This window comes from Anas acuta, chromosome 1 (genome assembly GCF_963932015.1).
Source record: "Anas acuta chromosome 1, bAnaAcu1.1, whole genome shotgun sequence".
NCBI lineage: Eukaryota > Metazoa > Chordata > Aves > Anseriformes > Anatidae > Anas > Anas acuta.
In genome coordinates, this window is record NC_088979.1 from 154447206 (window position 1) to 154473911 (window position 26706).

General features: G+C 37.1%; 1 protein-coding gene across 1 annotated transcript in view; it reads left to right on the forward strand.

Moving 5' to 3' along the window:
* Nucleotides 1-167: 167 nt before the first annotated feature.
* Nucleotides 168-26706, forward strand: part of ALX1 (ALX homeobox 1) — a 26896-nt gene continuing 357 nt past the window's right edge. Inside the window, exons 1-4 of the mRNA XM_068667576.1 lie at nucleotides 168-2907; nucleotides 5248-5552; nucleotides 9198-9326; nucleotides 22597-26706. The exon at nucleotides 22597-26706 is cut by the window's right edge and continues 357 nt beyond it. Of these exons, the coding sequence (XP_068523677.1) occupies nucleotides 2676-2907; nucleotides 5248-5552; nucleotides 9198-9326; nucleotides 22597-22917 (987 nt within the window). The 5' untranslated portion in view covers nucleotides 168-2675 and the 3' untranslated portion in view covers nucleotides 22918-26706. The remainder of the gene's footprint in view (nucleotides 2908-5247; nucleotides 5553-9197; nucleotides 9327-22596) is intronic.

Here is a 26706-nt window from a genome sequence, read left to right on the forward strand (position 1 = left end):
GGGTTGCTTGCTCTGCTGAGGCGGGGGAGCGGAGGGGCAGCCGCTCCCCAGCCCGATCCCCGTCGCTGCAGGCGCTGCCACCGGCCGGGAGGTACAAGGGAGTACGGGGGGGGGAGGGGGGAAGAGGAGGTGGCGGGGGGACGGGGAATCGAAGCCTCTGGGTGCGCTCCGGCCGAGGCCGCCGGGCAGGGAGCGAGCCCCGTCGCCGTCGGGCCGGCTGTTCTCCGCCGGCTGGACACGGGTGGCCCCCGGACGGGCACCCGCACTTCCTTCAGCCTGCCTTGAAAATGCCCCGCTGCTGCTGCTGGGATCTGGGGCTTTCACGGGCACAGGAGATGCTCCTCGTCCTCGGCTCCCCTAGAGTTTACTAGCTGCCGTTAAAGAGGGACATTTATTGGGATAAAAGTGGATTGCAGGCTGCAACAAAATTGCATGTGTCTTTCATTTAAAAGACACCGAGAGCTCTTTTTTTTTTTTTTTTTTTCTTTTTCCCTCCCCTAAGGCATTTAGTGCTTTTAAGGCATAGTTATAAACAAGCTGCCGAAACGCCAGCACACGGAGATGCGGGCGGTAGGGCCGGGGGGCAGGGAGAGGATCTGTTTCCTTGGGTCTGGAGCAGGCGTAGCTCCAAAAGGTGCAAGGGGGAAACGTGCCGCTTCTGCAAGGACACGCAGAGCTCACACCGCCTCCGAGCAGGCCGCCGGAACGGTTCCGAGCACCGGGGCCTGCCCCTCGCTCGGGCAATGCCGCCGTGCTGACCCCCACCACGGGCCTCCCTCGGCGCCCCTTCCCCTTCTCCAGGCTCCTACCTCCCCCTCCACCCCCTCGGTGCAGCCCCCCTCCGTCCCCAAAGCACCCGCAAGCAGCCCCAAATCCTCCAGCGGCTGTCTCTGCGCTCCCCCGCGCATCCCTCGGCGGGTCGGTCGCGGGCCGGGGGGGCCGAAGGGCGGCCGCCGGGGGTGTCGGAGGAGGCCGCAGCGCCGCGAAACGGGGCGGAGGGGCGGGGGTGGCCGCCGGCGCTGCGGGCTCATTGGGAAGCAAGGGCAGGTTGTGCCTGTGCGTGTGCGCGCCAGGCGATGCCTGCAGCTGCTTGATGGGGCGGTGGGGAGAAATCGCTCAAGCACGCACGTCTAGCTTTGCTCTTTCTCCAGAAAACAAAACAAAACAAAAACAACAAAACAAAACAAAAACAACAAAACAAAACAAAAACAACAAAACAAAACAAACAAACAAACAAAAAAAACAAAACAGGCTAAAGATCAGCTGAAGAAGGAGCTGGGAAGTACACGAGACCTGAACTGGCCTTCTCTTCACCTTTGGTTGGGTTCACAGGAAAGGTCTCTAAGAGTCTCAGCAGCCCTGGCTGGCCATTACCGCACCTACACTTGTACACTTCAACTGCTCATTAAAGCTTCGTTTCTTCTTCCACCACATGGGGGAAGGGCCCTTCAAACTCATTTCTGAAATAGCTTTCATAGGACAAACTCGGGCCCACGATGCTGTAATACTGATCTGGACAGATCGCAGAACTGTTTTTTACCTTACTCTAATGAATATGAGAGTAAGCTTTCTTTCACCAGGAAGCATGAAGCAAGTCTTTTGTGTAACTTGGGACTTTTCTAAACGTTCCTCCTCTCTCATCTGTGTTTTAAATCCTGTCCATGTGCAAAAGGATCAAGGAATTTAACATTTCAAAGCTCATACTTTGGGTGAAAACCACCCACTTTTTCAATATCCATAGAAATGCATGCATATACGGTTCATTTCTTTTTATTAGTTAAGATTCTGTTTTGTTACTTTCTGTTTTAACCGCCTCATGCACACACGCACACAACACACACACATGCACACACGCACATGCACACAGAGGAGGACTGGAGGTCTTTTCGATAGCAGACACATTCCCACATTCTCCTTCAGGCCAGCTTGTGAAGTGAGCGACTTTTGCTTTTAAGTTCCTCTATTCTCCATTCCCACTACACGAACAACACCCTCCAAATTTCTTTCTCTCTTCTAATTTAGGACCAAACTTCTGAGTTTAATAAAGAAGGAAAGCTGGTTCTTAATTTTACAGTTTCAGAGAGCAGGACTGCAGTTACCAGTTGGATCGATTAAAGAAAATTCTTTATATGAGGGTATGTGCCCCAGAAATTACCTTGACATGATCCTCCCGGGGATTTGGGGGAAGAGGGAGGGCAACCCGGGATTACTCTCTTTTCAGGATCCCTAGAGAAATGCGTATACGTTGCAGAAGGGAAATGTCCTTTCCGTGTGCCGTCCCTCCTCCCTCCTTGTCTCCCCTCACCCTCCCCGCACGCCTGTGTGTGTCTGTCCGTCTGAAACGGATCTGTCTGTCGAAAATGGGCCTGGAACTCCCTCCTGTGTTGGGATTAGGTCTTGGGGGACCTGGGGTGGAGTTACAATGCTTGCCTATTTTCATATTCATTAGAAATGGGAGGTTGCATAAGGATCCCTGCTGAGCTTCAAGATATAAAAGCAACTTCGGGTTCCCCCTTTCAAGACAAGACAAATCAAAGGTTCAGAGGCAAAACAGCTCCCTGAGCTCTGAAAGTCTTTCCCTCCCTCCTTCCTTCCCTCCTATCCACTCACCCGCTCTCCCTCCCCTCCTCACAGTCCAGCCTCTGTCTAGGGAAGAGGCTCTCAAGCAGCCTTAGATGATTATGGATTTTCTGAGCGAGAAGTTTGCCCTGAAGAGTCAGCCGAGCAAAAACAGTGACTTTTACATGGGAGCAGGAGGTACTTTGGAGCACGTTATGGAAACTTTGGACAATGAGTCCTTTTATAGCAAAACGTCAGGCAGCAAATGTGTGCAGGCCTTCAACCCTCTGCAAAGGGCTGAGCATCATGTGAGGCTGGACAGGACATCACCCTGCCAGGACAATAACGGTAAGTCTTCACCCCAGGGTTATTCTCGCTCCTCTGCTTCGCTCTTCCTGGAGATGTGCTGGACAGTCTGGGGGTTCTCCTGCCCGAGGAGACCAGAGGCAGCCATGCAGTGCTGGCATGGTGCTGGCATGTGAGGCGCTACCAGGTAAATAATACTAATAACATATAAGGGCAATGGCAATTATGATGATAATAACAGAATTATGATAATAATAATCGTGATAACAACAATAACAGAAATGATCTAAAAGCAGGAAAAGGCGACCGCTCGCTCGGAAGCCTTCTTTGCCGCTCAGTGCCGCCCCCCTGGCTGCTGCCCTCCCTCTCTGCCGGCCCCGGGCAGGGTCCCTCGGCTGTGCCCCCGGAGCACCTCGGCGCTGGGAGTGCAGCGCCGAGCAAGGGGCACGGCTCGCCGGCGGGGAGGAAAGGGACGGGAAGGAAAAGAGACCGAGACCGGGATCGGGATCAGGATCGGGACCGGGATCGGGCTTCCCGCCCGTGCCGCTCCGGGGCTCGGGGCCGGCGTGCGGTGATCCCAGCTCCGGCTACAAACAGCGGCCGGGCGGGCTCCGCTTCCCCCCGGCAAAACTCCGGAAAACGCAGCCCTGGGGCTCGGGGACGGCGGCGTCGCGAGCACGGAACGCGCTGTCTCGGTGCGGTACCGGCACGGGATGAAACCCGAGGGTCGTTTGGTCACGTCTGGTTCTGCCCAGTAACGCTCCGCGGTTATAGGATTTACCTCTGTTATTGATATGATTTTTTTTGCTGAGCTACCGAATAATGCACAACCGACATAACGTATGATTCTTCATACTGACTGAAAACGATTGTGATAATTCAAACGTCAGTGTATTGTTACTATAATAATAATAATAATAATAATAATAATAATAATAATAATAATAATAATAAATTTTCTAGCTGTTCGACAAAGGAGAACGTGGAATATTTTATTTTATATAGTTTATAAATCCTCCCATTATTCCACCATGATGTCATTCATGTTTAGAAAAAAAATAATAATTTTAAAAGTTCATCCCAGCAGAGTCGGAAATACGGTTAAAATCAGCTGCAATAATGAGACTAACAATAGACTAACAATACCTTACATTTTTTGACTTCATATAGGTATTGATTTTTTATATATATATATTTTTTTTTGAGAACATCCTTTTTGGATGAAACAGTCTGTAAGAAATAATGACAGATTTCTGCAAGTGCAACTTCGAAAAACTGCAGAAAATTGATTTGCCCATTGAAGTTTTTCTTAATTAGCTCATTTAATGTGTGCCTTGGGGGCTTTGGGGCATTTACTACCTATGTATGTATTGATGGTAAGTGTATAAAATTTCTGTTTTGTTCAAATCACCTCTGAGTGAAAGTAAATAAATTATTAAGAATGCGAGAAAAACAAACAAACAAAAAAACCCTCCAAAGCAAGCCCCTTATCGCATATTATATGACATCTTTGTAAATTTTGGTTTCATTTTTTTTTGTCTGTTTCTGGGATTAAAAAGAAAAAAAAAGCCCATTTGAATCTTGTAATTTACTGCATGATTTTTTTTTTCACTGATGTGAGATATGTAAAAATAGAAAAATAGAAAACATTTTCATTTCGTATTAAAAAGCTACCGAGAAATATTTCTTATCTCTACGACTCAGATTTTACATAAAGAGAAAAAGTTCCTGCGATCCCTATGCAAAGTATTTGAAACGATCTCTTTTAACAAGTTAACATTTTGCAGAAACTCTCTGCATTTTCTAACCATAACAAACTTAATTGGAAACAATTCCACTTTACAAATCCAGGAGAAGATATGTGGAATCTATTGAGTTTGTAAAGTGAGGTTGATTTTCAGTTTCATTTGCTTCTTAATTTGTCAGTTTACAGCTATTTAGTTTACTCTAAAGTTATTCTGCATTTTCATAGAAATAGAGCGAGCCTTGTTTATCTGCTTCCAAGCTTAAAGGTACATTTGCCAATAGCTTTGTACCACTTATATGAAAATTTGTTTTGGGCTAAGGCATCTTATCTGTGCAACTCAAGTTGAATCTGATTTCATGGATTATTACCTACTTTACTGGCAGAGTAATATATTCAAGTAGTCTCTTTATACTGAAAGATTTTATATGATATTTTTAGACACATTTTTTTAGTTTAAATTTAGTGATTTAGTACTTTTATTCTATTTGTCATTAATGCAGAGTCCTTTTCCTCCATCTCATATGGGAATATACGTAGATACAGGATCTGGTACTTGATGACACTGTTTTGTATGAAACCTTCAACCTAAAGCTCCCCTTTTAACCAGTTATTTCCCTCCCCCACCTTGTATACAGTGAACTATGGGATTACTAAAGTGGAAGGACAGCCTCTTCATGCAGAGCTGAACAGTCCCTTGGACAATTGCAACAATCTCAGGATGTCTCCGGTGAAAGGGATGCAGGAGAAGGGGGAACTGGATGAACTTGGTGATAAATGTGACAGCAATGTCTCCAGCAGTAAGAAGAGGAGACACAGAACAACTTTCACCAGTTTGCAGCTGGAGGAACTGGAGAAAGTATTCCAGAAAACCCATTACCCTGATGTCTATGTAAGGGAACAACTAGCTCTGAGAACAGAGCTCACTGAGGCCAGAGTACAGGTAGGAACCAAATTCCAGCATTTCCATGGCAAGTTCTTCATTGTAAGAAGTGATAAGTGGCACTCTTGGGGATTGTGCAAAAGCCCATAAAGCTAATGTAAATAGATGATTTTGCTTTATTTCTTTTTAGACATAAGCTGCTATATTACTGTGCTAAAATAATTTGTTCTTCTTATTATTTTTAATAGTTTGTGTTGCTGTTCTAGAAATTTGTTTAAAAGATGAGAAAATAATATCAACATGAAAGTAGTCTTCATCTTTGGTTGTTCTTTACTGTCAGAATTTTATGTAGTTTATGCATTCAGTGAATGCATAGTGTTAATGTGTAAAAATCCCATTAAAGAGATATGTTTTATGTAGTTCAGATGGTTGATGATGCAGAACTCTGCTGCAGAGTTTGTGTTGCAGTATGAAAAACAGAAATTTAAAAAGCAATCAAATTCCTTGTTTATTCCAAAGAGTAAGCAATGAAGCTGCACATATATAAATGTATGTGTGTGTGAGTGCTTGTGTATGCGATTGCATGCGATGTCTGTGTATGACAGAGACATAATCCTCTCATCTCATGTGAATGCTTAAAGCTAGCAAAATTGGGAAATGCGTTTGCTTGTTTTTAAACTTGAATACTCAACAAATAATGTTATTCTAATTTTTGGATCAATACATGCTGGTGTACATTAATTTCAGTGTTTGAGCTTTCTAACTGAAAGATGATTCATTCATTATGCATATGACTTTGACGTTGATGATTTATGACTTTGGGTGTTTAATGGTGATAAAAGAAGCTAGAATACCCAGGAAAAGCAACCCTTCCCCCATTAAGAGAATCTCCCTTAGAAAAAGGTGTTAACTGCATTTTGCAAGTTCATCATATTTTAAGAGATCTTCCCTGTTCTGTTAATACTCATCACTTCAGTTTAGGGAATAGGAGTCCTGTAGATTCATACCAACTGAGATTAATTCTTTTAATTTAGTGACTTGAATATGATAACAACTTCACAAGTTGTAATTAAATGCATACATGCATATAGAGAAATAGACATTAGCGCACATACATACAACTGAAATTAAACCAGGATCACTTTCAGAAAGAAATTCCATTACTTAATTTTATAAATAAGTGTCCTTTTCATGTCTGTTCAACCAGATGGCATACACACTATTGTCATCTGAAAACAGTCCAAAATCATCTGTCAGTTACATCGATACAACATCAGTGATGCCAATGGAACTTAGTTCAATAGCATTTTAACTCTTCGGGCTCTGTGCAATCCCTCTCCCTCTGAATTTGGGACAATTTTCCAAATATGACTTCTATTAATTAGGCTATACTCATGACTTAAAAAAAAAAAAAAAAGAACAAACAAACAAAACCAACCTTGCATAATATTAAATTTCTGCTCTTACAATTGCATAATTCTGTAATCATGAGAAATACTTCAAGAATAAGTTAATAGGCAGAACAGGGAGAGGAGAATAAGACTTAAATTTGTCTTTTTTTTTTTTTTTTTCCCCTCACATTTTTCTCAAAGTTTTAGAATCCTCATATGCTAAAAGTATTAGAAACAAGAGGGTAAATATTAAAACATAAATGTCTGCTCCAGTCTTTCATATAATATCTACTTCTATTTCATTTACATATTTTCCCCTTTCTTAAAATATAACCGATCTTTGCATTTCTCATACACTAAATATGAAGGGAAATGGTGATCATTTTTATCCAGAGTAGCAACAGTATTCCATCACAAGATTAAGCAATTTTAAAGGCCTTACATCATTAGAGGCAAGCATCTGGCAATGCAAGGATAACAAGCAGCAGATTTTTACATTACTTTGTGGAGGCAAATGGTTACTTTATCTCTGCCAAGAGTCAGTTTCTAGTAAAGTGATGTAAACAGAAACATTTTGGGGGATTGTCAAAGGAAAAAAAAAAAGTGCTTTTCTCCTTTAGTCCCTATAAATTCAAGCAAATTGTTTGATTTAGTTTAGCAGAGTGATCAGCTGGATGCCTTACCCACATTTACTTCACTGCCATTTCATCAATATCCAGTTTAATATTTATTCTGCATACATGCAGAGAGAGCCAACCTGAACCTAATTTATCTAACTTGTTCCCTTTCCTGCTTCATGTCAGTGAAGTAATTGGCACCCATTTTAAGGAGATTGTCAAGGTCTTTTTTCAATGAAAGAGCCTCATTACTAAATTCCCTTAGTGTGTTCTTGGTGCCTCCTGTGGAGACAGGAGATTTTTTTCCCCTTTTCTTTTTGCTGAGCCTCAGGCATAATAAATAATACAAATTTACCAACAAGGTCCTTAACAATATATACTCAGCAGTTACATGCATGGGCCTTGCTTGGATTGCTGAGTGCATTTTAAAAGATTGCACGTACTAAATTTGCCATGAGTCCTTGAGAATTAAAATAAACAAAATTATGCTCTGGTTGCTTAAGGAGCATCAAAATAAAGTTCTCCAAGAGATCAAGATAAAAAGTGAATTATAAAACAAATAGTGTTATTTTTAATATTCTACCATCAAGGATCAGAAACTCCCTCAAAATGATGTTCACAGGTGCTGTTTACCAAAAAATAATAATAATAAAAAAAATCCATTAATATAGGCATCTGTTCAAATGGGTTCACCATTCATTTAAAAGGGAGACTAGTCATTGATAATGTTTCCATAAAAAAAAATGTTAATAGTGTGACTTCTTTTAAAAAAATCAAAATTAATTTGCTGAGCACTAAAGACTTAGTTATATATTACTTTCATAAAGGAACAGGTACTTGTCTTAGCAGTTTATTTAATTCAAGATGAGTCTTGAATTAAGACTCATCAAACTAAACTGTTTGAAATAAAAAAATGTTGAAGACCATTGGATGATGACAGATACCAGTCAAAGCAAGAAATGTGCATATAATAAATTTTCAAATAACACACAATACCTAATTTATTATAGAACAGTTCAAAGGTTATATAAGCATCAAGAAGGCAACTTTTAGTTGACATGTAGACATTGTTTCAAAATGAAATTATGTTGTAATCTAAATGTAAAGTGTAATCTAAATGGAAGTGTTTCTTCCATTGTTGGAAACATAGATATTTCCTAATACAAATGTGAAAAATGTCACAGTAGTTTTAAACTGTCTATGATATCATGATTCTTCATCTTTCTTCACTATTAGCTGTAACCTTTGGTTACAGAAACTCTTCTGTAGCATTGACTTGTGCTAGCATTTCCTGCCTTTTCATTATAGCCTTTGATAAAGTCTACATGTACCTCTAGGAGACAGAGCACAGGTAAAGTCACAGGTAGTCATATCAAGTCAGTGGTCTTGTGAAATTAAGAGAAAGTCTCTTTACAATGCAACTTACTACTACTTGCAGATTTTTCATTAAAGAGCTGACTGGCAAAATTAGCACTACCTGGTCATCTGATTATTCTTTTGCCTATTTTTTTTTTTCAAAGACAGTAGATAGGAAGTAACATATTTTAACATATTTTTTTTTCAATATCTAGAGATAACACTGAGAAGATTAATTTTTAACAGGAACTACAGGAAATTCATGAACTTTTTTTTTTTTAATGACTCTGCAAACTATGTAAATAAGTTTATCTTCATAATTATCTTCTTGTTTACTCTAGGTTTGGTTCCAGAATCGAAGAGCAAAATGGAGGAAAAGAGAACGTTATGGTCAGATCCAGCAAGCTAAGAGCCATTTTGCTGCCACTTATGATATATCTGTTCTTCCAAGGACTGACAGCTACCCTCAGGTATGGTGAAGACCAAGTATTATTTTTGTTCTCTATTTATCTTCTCTTCCATTCCTAGGCATATATCTACACAGAGGATTGAAGAAGACTTTTCTGTGTTTAGTTTTTACTGTTCTTTAGACTCGTTGCTGGGAGATGAAATTGTGAACAACAGTTTTGACACCTAATATGAGTAACTAACTCTTAAAATACAAGTATTTTTTAAGGAATGATCTTAGGAGCTGCAGTTTCACATAAGCTATGTACTAAAAATGTTTGTCAATATGGTTGTGTAGCTAATTATATTCTGCACATAAAATTACATGTGGATTTGATCTAGGTCTACATACACATTCTGGATGTAGGATAAACCCACTGAGATTGACAGGTGATCTCTAGGTACCTTTCTTCTGATGTATTAAACACACACCATTTCTTTACAGACCTCAATAGACCATAGAATGTAACAAGTAACTAGCATTAAATTTTTTATGGTCACAAATGATCAGAATTGAATCTATACAGCTGGGAGAGGGAAGTGAGGAGACAATAAAGCTCTCCTGAACAATAGTAATTTGATGACTTTGTTCTTCCTCTTCCTCTTCCTCTTCCTCTTCCTCTTCCTCTTCTTCCTCTTCTTCCTCTTCTTCTTTCTCAGTTCTCCTTCATTATATAGTAATGTATTATTGTGTAATAAGATCTTAACCTTCTGTTTCTGTTCTCCAGTTCATTTTTCTGTCTCGCGTTACAATCTGTCATTGTTTTCCTGCTTGTTTATTTCATTACATTGAATAGTTTTGTTTTGAAGCCATTGCTTTTCATGTCTCTTGCTTCCCATTGTTTTTACCATACAATTTAAAAAAGAAAAGGCTCCAAAGTAAAATTCTTTTATGTGTCCCTGTGGCAAAGTAATTCCACTACTGTTGTCTTGGTTTTCAAGTTCATCAGGTAATAGGGTCTCTGTTAGCCTTAGGAATACACTCATATTCAAAAACATTATTGGTTCTGTCTATGTGGGCTTGTTTTATTCATGCTCTGCATTGGCTGAGTATGATTAGCTTTGGATCAAAGGTTTCAGGCCCATGTCTCCTCTATCCTACTTAATGTGCTTTACTTAGGAGGTTGAACACTAGGTTCAGTGTCTAAACCAGATCTGGCTTGTGTTCTAGTAGCTCAGAGTATGGTCACAAACATTTCAAACAGGGTGGAACGCATCATTCTACTTGTTAATATTTATAATGTAACAGTGTATTAATGAAACTTACATCAAAAACTGTTGAATGATACTTGGAACTGTTCAGCCTGAAGGAGAGGAGGCTCAGAGTAGATCTTACCAACGTTTATAAATACATGAAGGGAGGGTGCAAAGAGGACATACCCAGGATCTTTTCAGTGGTGCCATGACAGAACAAGAAGCAATGGGCACAGACTAGAACACAAGACGTTCCATCTAAACATCAGGAAACACTTCTGCACTGTGCAGATGATGCAACGCTGACATAGGTTGTCCAGAGAGGCTATGGTGTCTCCCTTCCAGGAAATCTTCAAAAACCACCTGGACATGGTGCTGGGCAATCTTCACTGGGTGTCTCTGCTTGAGAAGAGGTGTTCAGACCAGATGATGACCTCCAGTGGTCCCTTCCAACCTCAACCACTATGTGATTCTATGATTCTATAATATACTTTATGTTTAAGAAGGAGGACATAGTATGAGACTTACCTAAGTGGAAGTGTGTGTAAAAAACAAAAACAAACAAACAAAATAAAAACAAAACACCACAACACCAACAACCCAAATCACATGTAGGTGGATTCACAAAGACACAGATGCACAGACACTGGTAGATCTCACTTAAGGTGTCCAAATATCTTTAGAAGAAACTTCTGGCTTCTCTAACAGGTGAACAGTGATTTGGCATTCCCATCTCTGACTCAGTTTTCTAGACTGGATTGGCTGTTTCCAAGCTCTTGTATTTTTAACAAGACTTCATCTACAAATGTTCACAACAGTCAAAAGTTTTATTAGCAAAAAATAAGAAAATAAATAAGTCATTGGTAAGCACTTAAAATTGTTGTCCAAAACTAAAAGTTCTTTTAAAAATAAACATTTTCAAAAGATAGGAGAATATCACTAAAAAAAATCTACACCCAATGAAACATCTATTCTGTACTTTCAGATTGTTAAAAATATGAGTGAATTCACAGCATTTTTTATTTTTTTTTAATTTGTTAATGAATATCTTCCCTGGGCTGATGACACATCTAAGTTTCAGGCTGGCAAAACTTTCTATCACTGATTTATAAATTCTTAAATATAGGAGATTGAAATGGAAATGTTGATAACATAATCTATATAAAGCATCTCTTAAATATATAGAAATATAAAATGTATACTCATTTATAAATATAGATGTGTATTACTCACCTACAGACTGTAGATAAACAGATAGGCTCAAACATAATTAACTCTAGTCACCTGCAAGAGAAAGTTGTATTGTACCATAATGTATGAATAGGAACAAGGAGCTAAATGAAGTCCTCTGTATATTGTCTGTTTCAGTTGGATGCTTATATGCATAGTTTTGCTACATGATAAAAACAAGCCATTTTACTCCTTAATAAAGAATGTGGCTACCTTTCTGTATACTGCAATAAGAATTAGTATCAAGGCAAAAATCACAGAACAGCCAATGCAATTTCATGTTCTTGCTAACCTACTGGTAATTCTTTGTAGTTTCACATTCTTAAATCATCATGATCAGTAAAACCACGTATATGGTTTATCATGAATATATAGCTTATTTCCAGTGAGAATACTTTATACTTGAGAATACAATGAAAATCCATATTAAAAACACAATAGCCCTAAATTAAAATCTTTTGAACTAGAACATTTATAAGTGTCTTACTCACAGGAAATTGATATATGATACATGATTTACCTATAAGTTCATTAATCTATTCCACAGAAAGAGGTGCTCTGACAGAAAGGGATATTTAAAATTGTGGCCTGCATGTTTGGTCTTAGCATTACACATTGATCTCCCAGATCAATTCCATTACTTCAGTGCTCTGAGAATGCTCACAAGTGGAAAAAATAGTGCAAGAATGTAAAGCAAACTCTTTTTTTTTTTTTAATTAATAATTATTTTTTAAATGTGTACTGTGTACAAGCTCTCTTATTGTGACACTGACATCACTAGACAGATTTTAGACAGATTTTTCCATACTTTCAAATAACCAGATTTTCCTGAGGACTGTGGGATACAGGTTACTCAAGCTTGATTATGAGTCCCTTCCTAACATGGAGGAAAACAGACTTTTTTCTTGGCAAAAAATATAGGATGATGTTGAAAAAATGATAAAATCAAGCTGGGATATTTATTTACTGCTGTGTGGCAGAAGAAAAAAGAATAAATGTGAATTTCTGGTGTGCATTATATGAATTTGCAGTCTGAAGATTTCTGCTTTGAGCCCCACTATGGATATGTTCCCAAAATAGACATCCAGCTTGCATTCCAGCAGAAACATCAGTCTCTTTTGCAGCCAACAGAGGGTGTGGAGACCCCTGCTTAGTCTCTTCATCAATTATCTTCATCAAGTACAAATTAACAACATGATGCTGCTCTACAGTGTATGACTATATAAACCTGAAAGGTTTTCTATGAGAAAATTATCTTTTCAACTTATTTCAGAGAGAAGGCTGGCTGTGAATTTTCTATAAGCCAATCTAATTTTGCTATTAAATTACAATTTTTTATCTTCAAAAATAGTAATAAACATTTTTTTTTCCTAGATCATATTTTTTTGTGTTGCTAATTCAGTTGCCCATTAATTATTTTTACAGCATGTGGACTTAAGGTGCTGCTTATTGTACAAAATTATTGCTTAGTTGTCTGTCAATAACGTAACTAAATTGTCCAAATTCTGCACAAAAATATCTCCCATTAATTGTATTGGCAACACCTGGATTGCAGGGGAGGACAGTTGGCAGACTATTTTGGGACAATCATCTGTTATTCACCTGAAATTTCCAGGCCTTCTGTAACTACTGTTGGAAAATATAATAATGGAAGAACCAAATAGAATTAAGTTAAATGGCAAGAGGTAAAGCAAGCATTAGTTGACAATTTCTAAACGCTAGATGTTTTAATGTCAGAAATATCATAAAGTTTATAAGACTTCCCTCAGAAAAGCTATTTAACTTATGACAAAATTATGCTGAAAAATAGATTTTCTAGCACAATACTTTTCATTAATTTTAGTAAAAGGTTTCTGTTTAATTAGTTTCAAGTTTCTCTTTTGGATATTATACATTGTAGTCTAAATAATTTATTGGTTAAAACCATTATCCAAGATGCTTTGTACTTCATTAGTCAGCAATATTCTTCTGATGGTATGAAAGCTAAGAGAAAGCATCCTAAGAAGAGGAAAATGAATGCAGATTCAACTTGCCTAAGTAAATATTAGTAAACAAGTGATACTTAATTTGGTCAGCTAAGTGTAATGTCTAGTATTACTTAAGATGTCTTGGGATATCTGAGACACTGTTATGGTGTTGACAAACAAGACTTAAAAGAAACAAGCACCATTCAGGGGAGGTAGTTGCTGGTCAGATAGATCTAGACACTTGTGTTTAGGAAATTTAATCAAAGAGACTTTTATAACAGAACTTGGTTCCATTCAAAAGTAGGTGAAAATCTGGTCAATGAAGTCGTCTATTCCTAAAGTAGGTATAAAATAAGTAAGGCAATCTCTAAATATGTATTTTTTTTCTCTGTTGCCTAGTTCAGATGCAGACATCTACAGATGTCTTTGATGGACATATGTATTTTGTGTTGGGAAAGGAACAACAAAATGGTTGCTTCTTACTTTATTGGTTTTGACCACTTTTGGTGTACTGTGCCCTGTGAGAAGGCTAATGCTACAAAGGCTGACTTTGTCAGGTTCAAGACTTCAGTATGAGAAGTACAAAGGTACCAGCAAACCTGAGATAAACTAATTTTTATCCCCTCCTTATTTGTCTGAGTGAAATTTGATCAAAAGCCTATATTATTATCTGTAGATCTCTAGCTTTCCCTGTAAAAGTTAAATTTAATTTATAGTTGTTATACTTATATATATGTAAGTGAAACATCATGTAAATAAACAGCTGCATTAATTTGTGCCCTTGAAAAGCAGACATAAGGGGCAACATTATCTATCTCCACCCCACTTGTTCCCTTCCTACACTTCGCATCTTTTCCTCTTGTTCTCTGAATCTGGTTCACCTGTCATTGTCCCTCAAAGTTCCTCTGAAATGTTTTATCTTTTCAAACTGTTATACTTTTCATGCACTATCACATGTGAAATTTGTTTGTTCATTCAAATTTACTTGATAATGTAGGCAAGAGTTGGACAGAACTTAACTTACTTTCATGGAAAATCCAGCGTAGTGTAGATGGGAATCCTAAAAGAAGGCAAAAACATTTCAAAGATATTGGAACTGCAGAGATACAGGATGGAGGGTGCAGAAAGAAGGGAGAATGTTGAAATCACACACACACACACACACACACACACACACACACACACACACACAAAAGAGTGAAGATTCTGAAGTTTACATTCCATCCATGATAAAGATAAATCAAATTAAATATGTTGAAGAGCATGGCATCACATGACTTGTTTTGGCAGCAGAAGTGTGTAGAAGTGGTATCAATATACATGTGTTTTGTACTAAGCCCTTGGATCATCATTACAGTTCTGCTCTAGCCTTAGTACATATGGGTAATTCTCATTAGCAATAATCAAAGTTACATGCACCAATTAAATTTTTCATATGGCATGCATTAGACACCACATGTTATTTGACTTAAAAATTCTTTTAACTGTAGTAGACATAAATGACAGTTAATCACAATAGTTCATTAAGGCTATGGGTACACTGATTAAATAGGAGTAGATGTGGTAGACATATCTCAGCTATCTTCAAAGAAGCTTTACAATATACTCATGCTGTCTAGCTGTGACAGCATGGAGCTCAGGCTGGGCCACCACCTTGGTAGTATGTTTCTTGCCACAAATGTGCTGACTGTTGCACTGCTGTGGCTGATCTTTCAACAAGAGTAACACTTCTCATCTTTTTGGGTGGTGTCTGTTCCACACAAAGTAGTTTGTGCACAGTGCTTTTATTTTTTCTTGATTCTAAACCACTGTATGTTGTGAGACTCCTCAGAGTCTCAACTTTGAGTGACTTTAGCTGGGGGTTATTTATTTACAAGGCAAATTCTTTTTTTTTTTTTTTTTTAATAAGACAAAAACTTCTTTTTAATGTTATTTTTCAAGTATGAAGTATTGTGTTTAACTGTATCATAGATGTGAAATGTAACTAATTCTTATTGTAACTGACCCTAAGACTGCAGTAGCAAGAGGTTACAGTTTATCTACAAAACCTCTTGTACTAGAATTAAAACTTGATAACTTTTCAAATCCTGCATTATTTTGCTTTTTTTGGCAAACTGGTTAAACAGTGAAGATTTTATTTAATTATTTATTTATTTATTTAGTTATTTAGTTTACCATATGCAAGGCTGATGTGAACTGAACAGAAATATCTTCTATTTTATAGCTGTATCATTAAGCTTCTGGCTTCCAAGATCCAACTTGTATTTTATGGACTTATTTGAAAATGGTGTGCTGCAGTTCTCATATGAACCTGAACCCAACAGAGTACAGCTGATCTTCACATGCTCACTAGGTCCAGTGGCTCTGCTAATGTAAAGAGGATCACAAATTACACCAAGAAGTATTTTGTCTAGATCAAAATTAAAAAGTCAGTGTGAGTGTGGTGGTTCCAAAGCTAGTCATTGAATCTCTGTAGCTGGAGATATTAAAAATTTGACTGGATAGGACTTGAGTAACCTGATCTAAATTCAAAGTTAGCTGTAGGCAGGTGTTTGGAATAATAATACCAGAGGCTCTTTTCAGCCTAAATTGTTCTATGAATTGATGATTCTGCAAACTCAGGATGTACAGGCAAATCTCTGCCCATACTTTCAGTATTTCAAAAACAAACAAATAATAATAAAAAAATGTAGTAAGTGACAGGCCAAATTAATTGTGCTGATGGACTGGGAACAGCCTACAGATTATAAATTGTAAACTAATAGTTTTGAGCAGTTTTAATGGCTGTTGAATTTAATCTGCCTAAGTAGCCCCCTGTGCAAAACCAGGTTTCAGATTTTCTGTCAGGGCAAGGATTGTTTTTTCACATGAAGAAAGAAGGAGCGACACAAGTTTACCATTCATACATTATTTTTTTTTTCTATCGTCTACATGTTTTCTATAGTTAGATGGATCCTTAACTGTTGTCTTCCTTGCTATGTCCAGGAACATCCTAAAAACAGAGCCAATGGGTATTATCTAATTAGTATAATAATAACAGTAATAAACTATTGGAATGGTAATCTAATAACATAATATAGCACAAATAATATATATTTATTGTGTCATACAATAATGACAATTTAATATCTAGAGATCTTAATAGTGATGCCTCTTATTTATTTATTTTTTTTAATCATGTGAAGCACTAAAACATATCCACTCAAATAGTAGCTGTGTATGGTTATGTGTGGTTGTCTGTTGGGAGGAGACTCTGGTCTGGATAAGCATGGGAATAAAACACCAGAAAATTAAAATATAATGCAGCACCAAAACAAACAAACAAACAAACAAAAATAAATATAATACATTTGGTAATGGGAGAACCAAAACTAGGTAAGTGATAATAAAAGTCAGAAAATTTGAAAACTGAGTTTATGTGACTTCTCTGCATGATGTATAAGAAGACCAAAGTTCTAGGAACTTGGCATTTTAGAAGAAAAAAGCAATGAAACTAAGAAGGATGACCTATTACCTCAGCTAATTTTCCTCTTCAGTGTCAAGCAGAAGGTCATATGCTTAGGAAGTGACATCATAAGTATGTTAACAGCCATAACTCTCCAGTTATATTTTTGTCACAACTTTGAAATCCTACTTTTTTTTTTTTTAGTTCCTATTGCGAAGGGTGCATGCGTGTATGTGTGTGTGTATAAAATATACAGTAGGTAAATATATTGAAGGGTTCTGGTAATTTCATGGTAACCACAAGAGCAAAGCTCAAGTTGTTTGTGATGTTAACAGAAACCAGAGATGTGCTGCATGTATAGGCTCATTCACAGTCTCTGAATTGCCTTTTATATAGTTCATGGATCACACAAGAGCTTAAGAGGAAAAATATTTTCTTTAAATTCATGTACATAATGTCCTTTTTCCTTCCAACATACCAGAAGAAGGCCTGATAATTTTGACTTATTGTAAAGCATTACTATATTTATTTTTAATACAGGAATATCTTTTGCACCTAGATTTCTCTGTAAGTCATTTATCCTTGCTGAGAAATGAAAATCTAATATCAAAAATGAAGTCACTCAACTACTAAAATTAATGGAAATTTAATATGACTGAAACACAGTTCTGAAAACCATAACTGTCTCTTGAAAGAAGATGTAAAACTCTTCTAGCATCTTAAATAATTTCTGAAGTTCTGAAGTTAACTAATTTGGATTCCCTCCTCTAATGAAGAAACCCATGGCACCACTTTGAAAGTTTTAGCAATGAAAGCTGCTCACATATTTCTTTAACAAGACATTGATATATTTTAGGATTTGTGGCTGAATTCTGTTCTCATTTATACCTGTGCAAGCACATGGAAGTTAAATTAAAAGAGATTTGTCTAGGATAAAAATATCAGAATAACTGGTGGTACTAAACTTAGTTTGTTGCCAAAAAAATTAATAGAAATATGTAAAGAAAGGGTGATTTTGTGATACCTCCAGACCACATAGGTTATTGAGCACTTTCAAAATGAGCCTCTGAACCTTCTGAAGTCTTCCCACCATGACCACATTAAAAGTAAAATCATGTGGGCTTCCATTTGAACAGTTTATTTTTTAGTTTTAAAAATATTCTTCCTATAATTTTATCTCTGCAATCTGGGCAACTGCAGAATTTGGGATAGGGTTTCTTAAGAAGAAATCTGAGTATGTCAGGTAAATAAAACTTTGTCCCTTGTGAGTTAGCTCTGGGGGTGATGATCTCCTTCAGAATTAGCTCCTGTATTAGAAGCTGCATAGATGCATTAGTCTCTCTCTGGACAAATTCATCCTGTTGTGAATGTTTTTAGACTAATAATTTGGCCTGAAAACACCATCAGAAAGAATAGTGTTTTATGTGCATCTGTTTGAAATGTATGTTTTATATATATATATATATATTTCTTGGATTCATTTTAAAATGTATCAGCTCTGTTTTCCAATTCAGCAAAGCAAACTGGAGGGAAACAGCATGGATATAAGAATGGGTGATTTGTTCTGTAAAAAGAAAGGGAAAGAAAACCCCAACAGTTGCTTAATATGTCACTGCTGCTGCAAGAAATGTACATATAACCACAAAATACAAAAAAGTACAACTAAAAGATTCTAGTGTTCCTGTACAAAAGAAAGACACTATTTTTGAATGGATGGCTGTGTTTCTGCTTTTGTCAGTTCATGATTGAAACAGAGTATGCGCAGTTTGGGCTTTCAAGAAAAGTGAAAGATATTCTCAATCTTATAGGTTGTCACCTGCTATCTTCTTGATTACTTTTCTTTGTACTCTAATCATGTGCCATATGGCTCCAAAATCCCTCCTTCAAAAAAAATTTGCAAAGGCAGTAAGCCTTGGATGATCTCTCAGTTGCCATACACTTAACTAACAGGTTTTCCAACTCTTTCAGGGTACTTATTTTCTTTTTGTCAGCATCTGTAAATTCTACACTCTGCAAAGGATGTGAGAAAACTTCCAGGCAAAAGGATACTCAGGAATCCTTGAATCCTGAGCCACAAAACATGTACTGCTGTCTTTGGGAATATTGTGTGTGACTGAATGCAACAAACAAGGAGTCGCTGAGGGAGCTGTGTTTGTTCAGCCTGGAGAAAAGGAGGCTCAGGAGCGACTTTATTGCTCTTTATAAGTACATTAATGGAGGCTGTAGTGAGGTGGGGGTTGGTCTATTCTCCCATGTGCTTGGTGACAAGATGAGGGGGAACGGGCTGAAGTTGCACCAGGGGTGTTTTAAGTTGGATATTAGGAAGAACTTCTTTACTGAGAGGGTTGTGAGGCATTGGAATGGGCTGCCCAGGGAAGTGGTGGAGTCACCATCCCTGGAAGTCTTTAAAAAATGTTTAGATGTTGAACTTAGTGATATGGTTTAGTGGAGGACTTTTAGTGTTAGTAAGCTGGACTTGATGATCTTGAAGTCTCTTCCAACCTAGAAAATTCTGTGATTCTGTGAAACTTTCATAACCAAGGCGATGGTTTAAATAGGTCCAGACGCTATATGTACTCCTGAGATAAACCATCTGTTCTCCGAGAACTAAAATAAAAAATAACATTTCTGATTATAAGTCAAAACAGACTGAGGTAGCTAAGGAGTACTGAGGCAGCTGAAGATCATGTCAAGTTGTGGAGGGTCTCTTCTGAGCCAACGTTTGAGAGTGTTCTAGAAGTTGTTGAAGCTAGGAGGCAAGGATGGTAATGTTATTTCTTTTTTTTTTTTTTTTTTTTTCAGCCTAGAGAAGAGGAAACTGAGGGGATGTCTTATATTGGTCTGTAGATTCCTCACAAGGGGAGCAGAGGGGCAGACTGATCTCTGCTCTCTGTGGACAGCGAAAGGACCCGATGGAATGGCATGGAGCTGCAACAGGGGAGGTTCAGTCTGGGTGTTAGGAAAAGGTTCTTCACCAGGACGGTGGTTAGGCACTGGAACAGGTTCCCCAGGGCAGTGGTCACAACACTGGGCCTGTTCAATAAGTGTTTGGAAAATGCTTTCAGACATAGGGTCTGATTTTTGGGTGGTCCTATGAGGACCACGCAGTTGGACTCACTGATACTTTTGGGACCCTTCCAGCTTGGGATATTCTATGGTTCTGTGATTCTATGAAGAGTTCTGAAACTCTCACTGGAGTCTCCCTCCTCCTGTAGATCTCAGGAGGCCCAAAGGAAGGAGGAAAAATTCTCGGTCACCTCCCCCAGACACCTTATTCACTCCATTACCTCCCATGAGATCACTTAAAATATGCAGAAGATGCCAGAGGTGCGCCCAATTTGCTGTGTGTATGTGTATGTTTAGAAAGGAAAGCTGTATTTATGTGAGTGGGTATGTTAGTGTGTTTATGCATGTATGTGTAAACAAGGAGACTGGGCAGACCAAGAGTTTGGGAAGACATTGCTACCCTGACTTTCCTTCAGTCCTCTTTAGGAAACCAAGATGAAGCATTTGCTGGTTCTTTTCTACTGCCGGAACTGCCAATGAGCCCAAATTAATTTGCCAGCTCCTGATGACCTCTACTAATGCAACAGTTTGAAGTACTAACTTTTAAAATAAGACTCTAATTACCTCATCCTTTCTATCTGCACTAGATCTGAGCTAGATGAGTTCAGTGAACTATAATTTATCTCTTTACTTGTTGGTGGTTTGGTGGGTATGTGTTGTTCCAAAGTAATAGGACAATGGGAAAATAACCCTCAGAATTAGAAACATTTTTTTCAGTCTTTGTGTGACTCATAATTTATTACTTCCACTGACCTCAAATTTGGCAGGAAAAAAAAATCAGCTACAGTGATAACCTACACATATTAAAGCCAAAATTCCTTTTCTTTATGCATTTGGAATGTGACGACAAAATTAAGTCTGAAGTGAGAGTTCACTTTATAGTGTTAGCCGAAGAATAATTGCAATTACTCCAGTGTATAGCAGAGAAAAAAGACGTGGGCTCTATCCCAATGCAGCAGAGCAATGGCATACTCAACAGACAACAAATTTTTCAGAAAAAAAAAATCACAAAAGAAAAGGATATAGAATATTGTATAGGATATAGAAAAAGGATTCTGAACTGCAAATGATGGTTACAAATGCCTTGCATCATGATGTTTTCTGGTCTACTGCAGTTTGTAGTTTTTTTTTTTAAAGTCAATATTTAGGAAAGAGATATAAGTAAAAGCGGAGAAGAAATAAATAATTAAAAAAAAAACAAACTATATAGAAAATTGGTGAGTGCATGTGAGAAGTGACTGAGGAAGTCACAGTTTGTCAGAAAGTATATCCATAGAATTGTGATGTAGAAATATAAAGAGCAGAGAATTAAAAAAGATAGTGTAGCTGCTGTGTGTGAAGTATGATTAAAGCCAAGTGAAGAGGACGGAAGAAAAAGTGCACAGTCTAAGATAATGATGGGAACTTACTTGTGCCAGGCCTTGAAAATCTTTTTGTATGTTCATCTAGTAATAAACATGTGAAAAATACCTATGTATAGTATCTATTCATAGACGATAGAAGTCCGGAGACTCAGAATGAAGCTTTAAGTGCCTGCCAAGTATAGAAGGCATTACACATCAAAGCATGAATACATGGTTACTCCAGATCTTCAGCAGACATTGCTGGTAACCACAAAGTTTGTCTCCTAGACTGTCATGGAATATTTTCCAGGGATGTACAGCACAGCCTGTTAAGTCTGAGAGCTGAAAAAGAAATGTCCTCAAGTATAATTTCATATAAAACTATTATGAAAAGAATTTTTGTCTTAAAGCTATCTTTGAAACAACTTCAGGAAAAAAACTCTTGGATATATTATTAACAACCATGCTTAGATCTTATGGTTTAATTTGCTTTAAAGTCATTATGCAGTGCTACACAAGATTTAATATTATTTTATTATTAATTTAATATTAACTTAATATTAATTTAATACTTATTGGGATTTGTAGCTAAAGAAAGCCTACTTTGTCTTGTTCACAATTTTACACTGTTTCCTACCATTATATTAAAAATGAATTCTGTTGAGGGGAAATTTTTATCATGAATACAGCTATGGTACTGTATACTCTTGACACCTTTTCTTCAATGGCAATTGTATGCCTTCCCTAATTCCACTGACTGGCTGGGCTGATGGCATCCTGAGGTTCAATGGTAAATATGCAGGACAGACTCACAGAGAAAATGGATGACAGAGTAGGGAATATGATTTAGCAACCCCAGCTCCCAGGTGATGATTTTGATCCATATAGTGTCTTCATAGTATGTTTTTAACAAAATTGCAGAGAACTAGATACGTAGTTGCATGTTTTTGAACAGAACTAGTTATGGATGTACTAAATGAAGCCAAGTAATGCAGAAAACAAAAGGTGAAATATCTAAATTTAACCTTGTTCATTTTATATGTTCCAGATTCAGAACAATCTGTGGGCAGGGAATACAGCTAGCGGTTCTGTGGTTACTTCCTGCATGCTACCACGAGATACTTCCTCCTGTATGACACCTTATTCCCATTCACCCCGGACAGATTCTGGATACACAGGCTTTTCAAACCACCAGAACCAATTCAGCCATGTGCCCCTCAATAATTTTTTCACTGACTCTTTACTTTCTGGGACAACCAATGGACATGCTTTCGAAACCAAGCCGGAATTTGAAAGGAGGTCCTCCAGCATTGCAGTTCTACGGATGAAAGCCAAAGAGCATGCTGCCAATATTTCCTGGGCCATGTAAAATAGCAGTAACTTTTGGTTTTCTTTTTACTTAATTTTTTTTTTTTTTGCTTTTGCTTTTTTTTTTGTTTGTTTGTTTGTTTTGTTTATAGCAAACTGAAAACAATTTAATTTTGCATATTTAAAGGACACAAAAATAAGCTGCTGTGTGTGGAATGATAGAAATCACAATATACATGGTCTGCTTTAAAAAAAAAAAAAAAAGCAATATAATATTTAACAATAAAACATAAGAATAAACCAAATAGATCTACCATGCATCAAGCTCAACAAGCCATTTTATATATATATATATATATATAAACATGTTTTGTTTTACCAGTTGATGAAATGTGATTATAGAACCTCAAAAAAGAATAAACCTATTAAGAAAACTTGTCTACTCCATTGTTTTTTATCAGTCCTCTAGGCAAAATTAATACTTTAGAAATGAATACTCCATCAGGGAAGAACTCTGTAAAGGAAAATAAATTTATTAGACAAAAGCCATGAGGTAAATCTCTAAGCACTCCATGCAGAGAAGGAAATATATGATCATTTATGTTGTAGGCGAAATCTGTAGACCTGACTCTCTCAGCACTGTGCTTCTGCTCTTAGAGAGCTCACTGGACAATTGTTGTATTAGTGCACAATGAAAAGAGAAAGTTTTTATTCTCTTTATTTTATGAACCTGAGTGTATTCCTATTAAAGATAACAAGATTTTTAATGAAGATATCACTAAAAGCAGTATCACACTGATTAATGGAGTTTCAAGGAAATGCACAGGTTGTGTAGATCAATTAGTGTTTGAATAAAATCTTTAACATTGCAGATAGAGTATCTTGAAACTTAGGTGACAAAGGAGGGCATGGAAAAGTACTGCAACACTTTCAAGAGAATCCAGATTTAGAAACAAAATACAACAGCAAAGTTTTGCTTCTATTTCAGTTTTTTTTTTTTTTTTTTTTTTTTTTTTTTGTTATCCTACAGTCAAATTGAAAAGGAAAAACTCCAACAAGACTTTCCAGTTTGTCTGTAACTAATCTCAAGATGTTATAAGAGTACATTTCATTTAATTTTAGTAACAGTTTGTTGATACTTTGCTTATTTTTATTATTTTTTTCATAGTGTAAGACTGACTTGCTCCCTTTAAAGTCCATAGGAAAAATCTTTGTGACTGCAGTGACAGCAGAATTTGGCTTTCAGCTCCCAGCCTATCACAAAGGAATTAAAATGTCAGCAGACTTTCTGACATTTCTGGTGGAAAAAAAAAATAGAGGAGAAGAAAAATACTTTACATCTGGAGAATTGCTATCTGCTTTGATTTACTTCTCCTCCCTTTCCCCTGTCACATTCCAAGCTCCTTCAGATGAGTGAAATGTCAGCCTCTTTGAAAGCAACAGTCAGTCTCTCAGGTTCATAAAGGCAAAGTAAATTAATTGAAATAAAGAAGGACTTGCATGGCTGTGATTAGAACAGGATACAACTCTCTGGGCACCCCATGCTCCTTCTTACTTTTCTCTCTGGCCATTAGTTACAAAGGGAGGGCGGGTGAGGGGAGAAGGGAAGATCAGGGAAGCACATTTCATCACTGCAAAAGCAGAACTACCAGAACTCATAAGAATGTACTCAGAAGAACTCCCAGATTGTCTCTGCTCCTACTCATGAGGCTAAACTTGAAAATAAAAATAGAAGATGTGTTGGAGGTGTCCATTCTTCAGTCTTTCAGTGAAATTAATAAACTTCACTTTGAAACTATTAGGATCAGTTGAAAATGAGAATTTCACAGCTAATTCTTAGCTGATTGAAACTAAGGTTGTCATATTTGCTACTAGTAATAAACTCAATATTTAACACATACATACACTTCAATTTGTGGTTTCCTATCTTTATTCCCCTTCTAAAAATGAACTTCAACTTTGGCCTGAAGAACTGGGAAAGAGCATTCTGGTTAGAACTTACCTTTTCCTTTTTATAGTCTGTTTAGACAGTAATAAAATGAGTCTTACGATTTAAAGTAAAAAGATTTTTATTAGTACAGGTAAAGACACCACTTTTATATAGATACTTGCTCTACATACAGAAGTGGAAATACAAGTGCATTCCTTTATTTTTATTTATTTTTATTTTTTATTTTTTCTTGTAAGCAGGTCAAACTATTTGTAGTTCTAAAATATGTTTTTTATTTTTCTTTTTTCTTTTTTTTTTTCAGTTTCCTCATAATCTTTTTTTTTTTTTTTTTTTTTTTGTATAGTGTATAGAACATGTCAAATTGTTTTCCAGATAATATTTATTAGATCATCATTACTGGATAAAGAGGCAAAAGCTGGCAAACTTTGAGCCATTTTTAATTGTTGCCTGTCATTCAGCTTGCTTATTTATTTTGATAGCAGAATTTGTAATTATTGTCTTGTGAAATCTGGAAAAAAAGTTAATTGTTGCAAGGCATTTTATGTCAAGAATAAAATTAAACAATTCCTAGGAATTTATTGCACTGACAGAATGCTTGGGGAAAATTAAAATCAATTTTCAAAACTACAAAATTTTTAGATGCTTGAAGACTTCAAAATCAAAGGGGAAAATAAAAGACTGTCATCTTCCTGCTGATTTTAATTAAGTAAAAGGGGTAGAGTTCTAGTTAAATTTTCTTCCTCAGTTTTAGGAATGGAAATTATTTGTTACATGTTGCTAGCATAACTTTATGCATTAGGCAAACAGGTATTCAACCCTTCATTAAACCTGAGGTGTGATATGTTGCAGACCTGCATTTAGCTTGTCATGCTCTTGCATCAGCCTCGTCTCGAAGAATGAATGATAGTCTGTTGGTTGCAACATTTCATTTAGCCAATGAAAAAGTATCTTCGTGTTAGATGTCAAGTACTACAACAGGGTCACATTCTGCCACTTTTATTCAGCAGTGCTTTACTCCATGAGTAGGTGCATTGATATGAGTGAGATTACTCACATAGGCCAAATTGTGAATCACTTGTAACTGTTTATTCACAATGGCTCTATTCATGCAAAGGGCTGCTCACCACAACATGAGTAATCGGTTCATAATCAAGCCCAACTTAAGGTACTATTCAGCTTTGGTAAGGATGGCAGAATCTGGCCTACACTGGCTGAAGTCCAGACTCAGACTTTTTAACCAAGATGAGTAGCTCCTTATTCCAGAAATAGTGCAAATAAAGTCAACAAGGCTATTTGTAGGGTTCTCTTATAAGAAAATTCTAGAAAAGAGACATTTCAGTAAATGCAAGTTATTCCAGTAAGTTTCAATTCAAGGTAGATTATTTTATTTCCCACTCTCACATTTGACAGGACTTGTGTTCTTGTGCTTTGATTTTATCCACTTAATGATTTCTTAGCATGAGCAACTAATGTTTTTATTGCTCCTTCAACATGTGGCAGATGCACTAAAAACAAAAGGAGGTGATTTACATAGCCTTCCTGCCAAGTACTTTAACTAATGTTTGAGATATGTGATCATCATGTAATGCTGAGCAGTAAATTTATAGAACTTCTGGGCAAAGAGTCCCTATCCTGTTAAAAGAGAAAGTGAAATATTGTTGTAATTATTACTGTGAAGAATTTGTGATGACATAGTGCTGAGCTCTTTTTCCTCCTATGATTGATTCATCAACAATTTGAAAATGTTAAGCCTGTGTTTGAATTTTATATTTTTTTTCCCCCACAGGTGTAAATTTATCTATGAAAATTAAAAGTGCTTTTTAAGATTTGTACAGACTCATGTCAGTAATGGACAACACTGCAATTAGCAGCTAAAGACCCTGTCTGCTTACCATAAAG